The 11,482-nt window shown below is 57.3% G+C and overlaps 1 protein-coding gene across 7 annotated transcripts; it reads left to right on the forward strand.

Annotated features, from left to right (window-relative positions):
- The first annotated feature begins 518 nt into the window (after positions 1-518).
- On the forward strand, positions 519-11,396 carry Ssbp4 (single stranded DNA binding protein 4). 7 transcript variants are annotated; one of them, NM_001014236.2, is given in 17 exon segments: positions 519-724; positions 6,255-6,327; positions 6,440-6,501; positions 6,587-6,671; positions 8,438-8,530; positions 9,026-9,085; positions 9,164-9,233; positions 9,359-9,429; positions 9,508-9,578; positions 9,780-9,825; positions 9,915-9,950; positions 10,033-10,087; positions 10,167-10,237; positions 10,322-10,400; positions 10,661-10,689; positions 10,773-10,880; positions 11,124-11,396. In NM_001014236.2, coding segments are annotated over 17 exon segments (1,095 nt in total). In that variant the 5' UTR covers positions 519-668; the 3' UTR covers positions 11,154-11,396.
- The last annotated feature ends 86 nt before the right edge of the window (positions 11,397-11,482 follow it).

Below are 11,482 nucleotides of genomic sequence, written 5' to 3' on the forward strand. Positions count from 1 at the left end.
CAAACACCGGGGAGGCCGATATAGAAAGATTAGAATTTCAAGGTCATCCTATGTTTAATGTGTTCGAGACTAGCCTGGCCTACATGAAACCCTCTCAAGACAAAAAGACTTGGGCCCCTCACAGCCGGAAACGCTATATATTGGCTCGCGTGTCCAGGGAACAGAATGTCATGGGCGCATGTTCTGTGAACCCAGGAGATTAGTGCAGATCCTGAGTCGAAACGGAGATACACACAGCGCCCCCTCGCCCCCCATATCTGTACAGCTGGGAGTCTCGCTCTGCAGTCGAGGTAGGTATGGAACTCGCGGTCATCCTCCGGCCTCAGCTTCCCAATTGCAGGAATAGCAACTGCAGGAGCGCCTCCCCGGCTTGAGTGTCTCTGCGGGAGATACTGTAGCCTGTGCTTATCGGTGGCAGCCTATTGGTGGGCAGTGCCGCCCCCACGGGCTCTGCGCGTGCGCGCTCCCAGCACGGGGCCCACCCGCGCGCCCGCCGTTGCCGCTTTAAGAGCGGCGGTGGCGCGCTGTGGCGGAGGCGCGCTTCCCGGAACAGCCCGCGGAGGGCAGCGCGGCGAGAACCCACCCGCGGCCGTAGCTCCCGCGCGGACATGGCCGCGGGGATCGGGGCGCGGGCAGCGATGGCCACGCGCGCCTGACAGGTGCGGAGCATGTACGGCAAGGCGAGCAAGGGCTGCGCGCCCTCGGACGGCCAGGCGCGCGAGAAGTGAGTGCGCCGTGCGGGGGCCACGCGGGACCAGGGGCCGTGGGGTCACGCGAGACCAGAAGGGTGCGGGATTTCAGGGGGACACAGGAGATCCGGAGGGCTCGTGGAGTTACTGGGGATCAAAATGGTGCGGGATTTCGGGGGGACACACGAGATCAAGGGACTCATGGGGTCACGCGAGACCAGAATGGTGTGTGACTGTGGGCGTGCGAGACCTGAGGGTCCTTTGGGGTCATGGAATACACAAAGGACAGAATATATTAGGGTACTCGAGTTCCAGGGGCTTTGGGTTCATGTGAGATTGAGGGCATGGGCATGAGGTTCGAGAGATCCAAGGGGACTTGAGGTCTCAGGATACCTGAGGGGACAGGAAATTAAGGGGTCAAACTAGAGCCAAGGAGTTGTTGGAGTCACGTGGCAGTTGGTCGGGTGCGGGATCAGGAGCTCACTCTAAGGAGTCAGTGGTGTATCTGAGAGCAGAAGTAGTTAGGACTTGAGCCGTCACAGGATGCTCAGGGCAGGCACAGCATCTGAGGGTTGCAAGGCCTCAGGAGTTCTGGGGTCATGCAAACCTGACAGGTGTGAGCTTTTGGGGTAGGCTGTGAGACCTTGGGGCTCGTGGAGCGCTGCAGTCTTAGGGCCGCAGAGCTCCACATATACAGCCTGGAGATTTTAAACAGGACACGTGGGTTCATTGTGGCTATGAATTTGAGGAGGTTGGGTCAGACCCTAATGCCATGTTGTGAGTTGGGGTTCTGAAGGTCGTGAGGTTTGCGTGGATGTGTGTGACACAAGCTGGACTCTATTGTCGCTTGTGAGCAAAGGTGCCGGTACAAATCCCAGAGGAACAAATCCCAGAGGAGAGGCGTGGACTAATGGGCTGGTGCCTGACCATGGCCGTCCCGGGCCACCACTAGAACTCCCAGGTGAGCCTGAGTGGTTCTGGCTCTCACTGCCCTACATTGAAGGTACTGGATGAGTAGCTCAGGTGGGCAGGCTGTGCCCTAGCTTCCAGAGAGCACATACCTGGGCTGGCCATCCTTTCCTGGGTGCCCATGTGGAGAAGTAGGTGAAGGGGGGCATTTGAAGTGTGCTGGGACTCCAGCACTCACCTTTGAGCTGTGCGTATGAGAGGCACAGGATTGCAGGAAGGCCTGGGAGGCAGCTTACATAGAGGCTGAGCAGTGCAGCCTTGGGTATGGGACAAACCACCTGGCACAGAGAAGTCTGGTCACTGGGCTGCCATGTGAGGCTGGCCCTGAGGGCCTGCAGTTAGGACTCATTTGTGCTCAGTAGATAAAGTGACCTATCCTGGCATCGGGCTGCTGCCCATGTGGGAAGCAGGGGCTGCTGGTTCCCTGACACCTGGTGAGTCCCCAGCCTGGGGAATGGTTTACATAGTCAGCGGTCCTGTGCTATGTTGGGGATTGGGTGTGGGTATGATGACTTGAGGCCTGTGTGAGAGGAAGCTCTCATTCAGGAAGTAGGGATCTAGTCAAGCACCAGTGAAACAGGCAGGAGCCTCAAGGTAGGCTGTGAGGGAGCAAAGGGGAGAGTGAAGAGGTGGGGTGGGGTGGGCTCAGTATGTGCAAAGGCCCTGTGGTAGGAGCAGGCAGGGAGCACATCTAGGCCATGGATTGGCAGAAGTCCTGAGACCGAGTGTGGACCACAGGGAGGCTTCTTATGCTTTTGAAAAAGGTATACTGGAGAGCTGAGGCAGGAGGATCTCCCATCCAAGTCCAATACTTAGTAAGCCTTTGTCTAAGAAACCATGTACCTGGACGGCACAGCTCACAGAACTGGAAGGAGGCCAACCAGGCCAGGAATAGCTGAGGCCAGAGTCCGGGAGCTGCGGTGGGCTGGAGGTCTGAGCAAACCAATCTTGGTAGATGAGGCCTGGGTCACATTGCTCAAGTGGGGCTGCCCCACCTTTCTCATGCCTTTCTGGAGTCAGAGCTTTCCGCTCCAGTGTCTCAGTTTCTGACTGGCCTGGCCTTGCTTTTGTCTTCTGAGAAGTAGGGTAAGAGCGATGTATCCAGGCCTCACCTGCTTGTGGCCTCCACTTTCCTGGCCCCCTTGTCCCCTGTCCTCTGCCCTGTGTGTCTAGGCCTGGGCCACCAGCAGCAGGAGCAGGCGATGTCTGACCTGCTGGGTGCCTACTTGGCAGTGGAGCCCCTGCATTTGGGTGGTGAGGGTAGGACTAGGGCTTGAGTGGACATTGTGTAAGTCGGGGTGTGTGAGTGTCGGCCATGGGCATGTGCTTCTGCTAGCCTCGAGGTGGCTTCTCTGAACAGCTTTCAGAATGGCACACGAGCCTCCTTCTCCTGGTACCCCACACCTGGGGAGGAAGGACTGTGGGAGACAGGGTCACTAGAAGACTGGGGTAGGACCTGGTGACAGGTTAGAGGGTGACTGGAGGGTGACTGTTGGCTGCCAGCAGCCTGTCTGAGGGGTACTTGCTGGGGTGGCCTTTACAATAATTTCCCCATAATTATGGTGGCTGTGGCGGTGATGTCATGAGCCGCAGGAGCCAGCTAACAAGCTGTGTGTGCTGCACAGCCCTAGCCTGTACTCCAAGCTACTCAGCCCTTGTAGCAGGAAGGGCACTGAGCGTGCCCTGGCTTCTCATGGTCCCTCTGTCCACTTGCTTTCTGCTACGGGGAACCTGGGTCTCTGGGCTGACCCAGGACGGGGAATGAATGGGTGGGGTCTCCTTCCCCCACAACCCCAGTGCAATCAGAAGACAATAGGATGAGTAGGGTCTTGGCGACACTGGAGTCAGGGGAGGCCAGGCAAAGGCCCTGGGGCAGGAGGCAGGAGGTAGCCAAGGGAGGAGTGGGAGTTCTGAGATTACAGGGCCTGGAGTAAGCGGCTATGCCAGGTGTTGCAGATCTGAGATATGAGGGGAGAGGGGACAGTATGCTTGAGACCTGGCCTTGGTGTCTCCCTCTAGTTTCCCTCTGGACCTCCCTGTGACTGGGTCCACAGGGGACTCCCCATAGCCCCAGCCCGTGTTGGAGTGCTGTTGGAAGCCTGCTGGCTCTGCGATGCCCAATCCCTCAGTTTCTTTTGGATGTGGGGGAGCTGCCAGGGAGCAGGTGGCTGAGAGGCCAGGAGGAGGGGCTGGGGAAGGCTGGAGGCCCTGGGCCTCTGGCCTCTGACCACAGTGCCTCCCGGGGCCACGCCGCCATCCTGCACTGATGGCTTGGCACTTGCTAACAGCTTGGTGCAAGTCAGGATCTGGGGATGAGGGATGGCCACTGTGGGGTGACAGGGTGGTAGTGTGATGCCTGCCCAGTAGCTGTCACAGCTCACGTGCAAGCGTAGCCCTCATTTTGGACCAGTCCACCCCGATTCTGTGTGCAATCTCAGCCCTTGGTTTGCTCTGTCCTTGGTGTGTCTCAGTGAGAACATGTTCCCTGGGAGGATGGCCCATATGCCACTGCACAAGGACGACAGACCAATGGATGGATGGATGAAGGGATATAGGAATAATTTCAAGGGGGTACAAGGTACCTGCATTCATTCCCACCTCTGTCCTGGGACAGAAAGACAAGGACCTGGAGCAGACAGGAGGCATGCTGGGATGTGAGGGAGGGGAGGAGAAGCCAGCAGGAGAGCTGGGCCTGAGTCAGAGGCAGGGAGGGTGGGGCAAGGACAGCTGGGGGAGGCCCTGGAGCCCTCCAGGTCTGCTTCTCCAGCTTCTAACATATTCCTTTATCCTCCTATCCCTGTGGGGACTGGTGGGACAGTGGGGGACCCAGAGGACGTACATGTGAGCTAGAGAGAGACCAGTGTCCAGTGACTATGTGATCCTGGGGATGGGTAGCTGTTGTGGAAGGAGGCTGGCTGGGTAGGATGGCTTAGCACACCATGTTAACCCATGGAGCAAGGGGTTCCCAGAAAGCTGTAGGTTCTGGTGAGACATTGATGTTAGGGCAGTGGCCCCATAGTGGGTATGTGGCATAGTAGACCCTGCCTGCTGTCTCCCCACTCCCTAGAGGCAGATTACTTGCCAGGGACCAGCCTCTCTTCAGAGGGCCCTGGAGTCCTAGATTGATACAAAATGACAGTTCTGTTCTACTCAGCTGCTCCCGGACCAAGGCCCAATGTTTTATTCTGCATAAGCCTTTTCCTTAGGAATTGCCTATCAATTCAGTTATTTACCCCAGGTTCCCTTTCGATTATCCCACGAATCAGCATTATATGACCTTAGCCCTTGACTCTAAAGCCAGAGCCACATGGCCAGACCTGCTGAGTTCTGGTGCTTGTTGGATCTGGAGCATGGCTCTGTTGTTTTATTATATTATCACCAGCTTTCTGTTTTCCAAGCCCTAAGCTTGGCTGTCCTGAAATTTACTCTGTAGATTGACCTTGAGCTCAGAGGTCTGCATGGCTCTTGGGTCCTGAATACTAGGATTAAAGGTGTGCACCACCTCACCTGGACCTAAGTTTTTCTTCACCTAAAATTTGATCTGTTCCAGGCTGGCCTTGAGCTCAAAATACTTGCCTTTGTCTCCTGGGATTAAAGGTGTGTACCACCCTTCCTGGACGTAAGTTTTCCATGGCCACTATTCCTCAAGATCCAGATCAAAAGTCTGTCTTCCAGCATCAAGATCTGGATCACAAGTGTGCCCTCCACTTCTGGATTGTAGTTCACTCCAGATTAATAGTCCAACTGCAAATACAAACAATAAGCTTACCTGGGTGGGATCTTGCCCTGACTGAGATCACACTCCCTAAATCTCTTTATCCTTAATATCGTTCTGACAGGGCTGGCTCATTATTAGTGTAGCTGCCTCTGTTCTCTCAGGTCCATGAAGCCCCTCATACAGTGCATATTGCATCTTTTATTTTGCATAGTTGAGTAATGAACAGTTCTTACATTGATTTATAGATTCTTGAACTCATGTTTTCAGAAATTTTCCCCACAGCCTTAAAGGTTGTCCTGAAGGTCACAGTGTTACCATTTTCTTGAGGAACACCAGACACATTCTAGCTTCCTGGAGTCCTGCTGTTTTTGATTACCATGGAGTCATTAACCTTGGCAGGGAGAACATTCCCCACAGAAGGAACCTCAAGTAAAATATATGCGTTGTGATACAAACAAGCCTTATGCCTACAGCAAGCCAGCACTAGAGAAGACCCATGCCCTGCTGGCTCTGTGCAGGGGCAGAAACGGTGTCCCTTCCCTGGCCATACCAGATCTGATAGTTCCTTATCTGTGAGTAGTCTACAGGAAGGGAGTCAGGGCTACCACTGGATACCAAGGAAGAAGATGAGGCCCTTGGGAGGACGTAAAGTGGAGTGTTGATGGATGCATAGGAGCTGGTTGCCACTGATGGATCAATGAATTGAAGATGCTGTTTTTTGTGATTGGCGGAGCTGAGGATCTAGTATGGGGCAGTGGATGAAGCTTTGTGAATTAGATGGAGGATTGCCTGGGGAACCTGACCACAGCCTCATGTCGGGCCAGGCTCCTGGTGCTCATGTGCTGAACAGTCTGACCTATTTACCACCCTGCCTGTAGGCTTGCGCTGTATGTATATGAGTATCTACTGCATGTGGGGGCACAGAAGTCAGCACAGACCTTCCTGTCTGAGGTGAGTCAGCATCTGTCCCCTCCCCTAGGCCTCCCCACACTGTCCTGTGCTGTCCAGCTTGTGGGTGGATCCCTCCTGCGTGCCCGCTCCTCACTCTGCCTCTTTCCCATAGATCCGCTGGGAAAAGAACATCACCTTGGGCGAGCCTCCTGGCTTCCTGCACTCCTGGTGGTGGTATGTGCCTGCGTGGGAGCAGAGGGAGGGCAGGAGGGACCTGTGGGGGCATGTGGAATCATTGTGTTCCCTCCGATGCCCACAGCGTCTTCTGGGACCTGTACTGCGCAGCGCCAGACCGCAGGGAGGCCTGTGAACACTCCAGTGAGGCCAAAGTCTTCCAGGACTATGTGAGTCTCTAGGGCTCTGGAGTCTAGACCACTTCTTTTGTTTTTGTTTCTATGTTTTGTTTTTTTTAAAATTAGGTATTTTATTTATTTACATGTCTTGTTTCTATGTTTTGAGACTGGGTCTGTGTGGCCATTTCTGCCCCAGGACTTACTCTGTAGGCCAGGCTGGTCTTGAATTTACAGAGATCCACCTTCTTCTGCCTCTGAAACTCGGATTAAACTTGTGTGCCACCACGCCCCTCTTGACTATTGTTTAAAATCATTTTTATTTTGTGTGTATGAATGCTTTGCTTTGTATGTCTGTGTGCCATGTGCATGCCTGGGGCCTGTGAGCTGCCACGTGGGTGCGTGGGTGCTGGGAACCAAATCCGGTCCTTTGGAAGAGCAGCCAAGGCTCTTAGCCACAGAGCCATCTCTCTAACCCCCTGGATTTTTTTTTTGTTGTTTATTTGAGACAGAGTCTCTCTCCCTAACTAGTCCTGGTTAGCCTGGAACTCCTATGTAAAGCAAGTTGGCCTAGAACTCAGGAAGCTCTTTCCTCTACCTCTGGTGTGTGGCATGTAGGTTTAATGCCTGGCCAATTTCGGGCCTCAGTTTCCCTTTGGCACAGTGGGCTCCAGGCAGCCACTAGTCTTTGCCTGGACCCCGCAGTCCCTAGGCGCCGGTTGCCATGGTAGCATGGGCGTCGGGAGGGCGGGGCCAGAGCTAGCTGGTCTTAGGCGCCCCACAGCTCGCCCCGACCTTGGCGTCTCCTGGAAACGCTAGCGGGCCTTGCCTGTCGTCATGGTAACGCGGGCGGGCGCCAGTGCCTCCGTGGGATGATTGACGGGGCGGGGGCGGGGAGAGTTACTGCTCATGCTGCCCTCCCGCAGTGCCAGGCTATTTTGCACCGGAGGAGCCTTGCATTAGGGATTGGGGACCGGACAGGCAGGCGTCGGAGGCTTTGGCTCTGACATCCCCTAAATCATCGGAGATTACAGTGATTTTTGGGGAGGTCCTTGCCAGTGCGTCTTCACTGTCATTTATTCCTGGAGCTAGACCAGAGTCTTAACTGGAGTCTGGCTTGCACCAACCTCAGAGAATGGGAGAAAGAGGTCACCAGGGACCTGGCTCTGAGCTATGGAGATGTCTCTGTTTCAGAGATCAAGCCAGGAGCCCCCCAGTATTCCTGTGCTAGCCAGCACAGTGCCGGGGACATATGTCTTCCACCTGGGAAGACAGTGAGAGGAGGGGGTCTGCAGAAAGGACCCTGTCCCCTTCTTGAGGTTAGCCCTCTGCACCCACTTCCTGCACTGTGGTAGAATAGGAGCAGGCAGCGGAAGTGGCCTGTAAGCACCACCCCTCTTGACACACACACACACACACACACACACACACACACACACACACACACACACAGTGCCTGTCAAGCCTGACCCTTGACCTTCTAAGGCGGTTGAGGGCTGGAGACCCTATCCAGAGTACTGCTCATTCCTACTGTAGGGGCAGGTGAGGATCTACACTGCAGGTGATGGAGGGAAGGGGCCCTTAGGGCAAGGATTGACTGCATATATTTGGAGTGTGGGTCAACAGAGGGTGGTCATCCTGCCACCAGAACATAGGCCACTTGAAGATAAGGTGGAGCCACAGAAGTCTGGGGTGTGGCTATTGCTGTCCCTCCTTCAGCCCCCCCTTTCTCTGGTCCAGATTGACATCCCAGCCTGACCACATGGCAGCAGTCCCCCTGCTGTGGCTCTTGTCCCACCCTTGGTGTCCTGTTTTTGCAGAGTGCAGCAGCAGCAGCTCCCAGCCCTGTGATGGGTACCTTGGCCCCTAACGATGCAATGGCAGCAGGTCCTGTGGCACCAGGCTTCTTTCAGGTATGGGTGCCTGCGGCTTCCCTTGTCCCCACAGCTGAGGTCGGGGTATGCTGCAGGCTCGAATTCAGTGGAAGGGCTGTCGTCACCACACTGGGTGTGAGCATGTGTGTACCTTGTCCCAGCCAAGGACAGGCATGGGTCTGTGCTCCTGAGTATTAGTGACCCTTCATACCATCCCCTGCACAGGCTGTGCCCCTGTACCCCTCCCAGGTCAAGCTTCATAGCTTTTCCCACCCACCCTCCTGGACAAGATGTGTAGCCCCCAGTGGTGGATCCCACAGCTAGGTAGCAGGGTTCATGTAAACTGACACCTTGACCTGCTCCCTTCTGTCGTAGCTGTGCCAGCTGGCTGTGGTTTGCAGTCTGGATCTGCAGCAGGGGACTAGCAAGGTTGGAGGCCCTAGCCCCCCACTCTCCCCACAGGGATAGTAAGAACAGGGTTTCCTTAGGGCAAGGATGAGATGAAGGTTATTTATTCCCATCCACCTCTTCCAGCCCTTCATGTCACCAAGGTTCCCAGGGGGTGCCCGCCCAATCCTGAGGATGCCGGGCCAGGTGAGAGAGGGCCGGGGGTGGGGGGAGCAGTTGCTCGATGGGGATGTCTCCCAACTCAGTACTGTGCCTGCCCCACAGCCTCCTGTGGGCCTCCCTGGCTCCCAGCACCTCATCCCTGGTGCCATGGACCCCTCCCCACGTGCACAGGGTGAGTAACAGATACACGCCAGCTACTGTTGCACAGAACTCCACTCCTCCCATACTCCCCATTGGGTATGCTGTCAGACCAGGGAATGCCCAGGCTTGAGCCCTCTTCTTTGTGTCTCTTCCCAGGGCACCCCAGCCTGGGAGGTCCGATGCAGAGGGTGACCCCTCCGAGGGGAATGGCCAGTGTTGGGCCCCAGGTAAGGGGTGGCCCAGCCTATTGGGGGGACAGAAAGGCCATACCTGGGTTCTCTCTGACTAACCCTTTGCCTCAACAGGGCTTTGGAACTGGCATGCGTCCCCCACCCAATTCCCTTGCCACCAGCCAGATCCTGCCATCCATGAACATGTAAGCTGCTAGGGTTCCTGAAGACTTGTGGTCACCCAGCCAGTCCCCTCTGCTGGTTTATGTGTTCAGGGAAAGCCTCGTTTATTCCACTAAGTATTTGGAGGAATAACTGAGGCCAAAAGAGTCACTGAGCTCTGGGAAATGAAGGGGTTACCAGGCCCCACGGTGCTTGGTCTGCTGCAGGGCCGCCATCTCTTTCAGGGGTCCGGGAGTGCGTGGCCCGTGGGCCAGTCCCAGCGGTAACTCGGTGAGTGGCAGGCAGGGTGAGTTGGGGAAGGATGGCTGGGGCCAGGTGCCTGCCACTGACTGCTCACAGCTGTCCCTGCCTGTTCCCAGATCCCGTACTCTTCCTCATCTCCTGGCAGCTACTCGGTGAGTCTGCTGCTGTGTGGTGGGACCTGCAGGCTACTGGCCTGAAGAAACCCAGTCTCACAGTTTTCCTGTCTCCATGCAGGGACCGACAGGAGGAGGTGGCGCCCCCGGAACACCCATCATGCCCAGCCCTGGAGGTAAGGAGCCTGCCGGTTGGGGTGAGTCCGAGTCTCCATTCCACACACCCACCCACGCAGCTCCTGCTGTTCCCCCCAGACTCCACCAACTCCAGCGAGAACATGTACACCATCATGAATCCCATCGGGCCGGGCGCTGGCAGGGCTAACGTGAGTGGGGGCCGGTGCGCCTCACCCGATGGGGACCTCGCGGGGGGCGGCCGGCCCGAGCCCCACGCTGCCCTGTGCCCGCAGTTCCCGCTCGGCCCCAGCCCGGAGGGCCCAATGGCCTCAATGAGCACGATGGAGCCGCACCACGTGAACGGATCCCTGGGTGAGTGGCTGGGCGCCACCTACCGGTTTCATCGGTCGGCACCGTGACCCCCAGGCGCCGGGACAAGGGCCTATTAGGTTACCGGGTTGCTGGCGCCTACACCAGCTAGTGCTACGAGGAGGGGCGACTCTGAGGGACCCCTGTCCCCAAACTCGCGGGTGGCCCCTGGGTGTAGCCCCTACACCTTCCATCGCCCCCAGGTTACAGGAACGAAAGTCTCTGGGGTATCCAGCCCCTGAGCCAAGTGTCTCTCCCTGCAGGCTCGGGCGATATGGACGGGCTGCCGAAGGTGAGGTCGTGCACACTAGGTGGGCGGGGGCAGATGGCCTGGGTCGGGGTGGGGACCTACGCGCTGACCAGCGCCGCCCCCAGAACTCCCCCGGCGCCGTGGGCGGCCTGAACAACGCCCCGGGGACCCCGCGCGACGACGGCGAGATGGCGGCTGCCGGGACCTTCCTGCACCCGTTCCCGAGCGAAAGCGTAAGCGCCTGCGTCGACTCCCCACCCGCGGCCGCGGCGGGCCGGAGGGGCCTGGCGGGCAGACCCCGGCGGGGCGGCCGCGGGGCCAGAGCAAGACCGTGACCGCGGCGGGCCAGGTGGGGGGGCGGCCGCGGCACCTTCCCCTCCTTCCCATCCTCCCCGGGTTCCCCTTGTCCCCGGGAGGGCGGGCCCCAGCCTCGGCCGGAGCTGAGCCGCGCTCCGCGCGCCACCCTCTCTCCGCAGTACTCCCCCGGCATGACTATGAGCGTGTGATAGCCCCGGGTCCTGCTGGTGAGGTCTCGGGTCGCGGCAGCACCCCTGCCATCCGGACTCCTGGCTAGCCCGGCCGGCCGGCAGGACCCCCACGAAGGACTTTTCTAAACACACATATATACACACACACAAACTCAAAGGACCTCAGAGAAGTGCAGGCCTTCAAACCTGTGAGCTATCACAGGGCTGGGGGGTAAGGGCAGGGGTTCTGCCAATAAATGCCATTCAGTTTTGTCTTTGGTACTACTGGTGTCCTTTACTTGACCTGTGACTATGGCCTAAGTCTCTGCTTAGTTGGGATGGGTGAGGATGGAGCTGGGAGCCCACCG

This window comes from Rattus norvegicus, chromosome 16, assembly GCF_021556685.1.
Source record: "Rattus norvegicus strain SHRSP/BbbUtx chromosome 16, alternate assembly SHRSP_T2T, whole genome shotgun sequence".
In the NCBI taxonomy this organism is placed as follows: Eukaryota; Metazoa; Chordata; class Mammalia; order Rodentia; family Muridae; genus Rattus; species Rattus norvegicus.

Bases quoted from the DNA above. Each gene is read 5' to 3' on its own strand.
- Ssbp4 (XM_087588789.1), top strand. From the start codon at position 669: ATGTACGGCAAGGCGAGCAAGGGCTGCGCGCCCTCGGACGGCCAGGCG. The intron at 8,531-9,025 runs GTATGGGTGCCT...CACCTCTTCCAG, and splicing joins TGGCACCAGGCTTCTTTCAG to CCCTTCATGTCACCAAGGTT. The intron at 9,826-9,914 runs GTGAGTGGCAGG...GCCTGTTCCCAG, and splicing joins CCAGTCCCAGCGGTAACTCG to ATCCCGTACTCTTCCTCATC.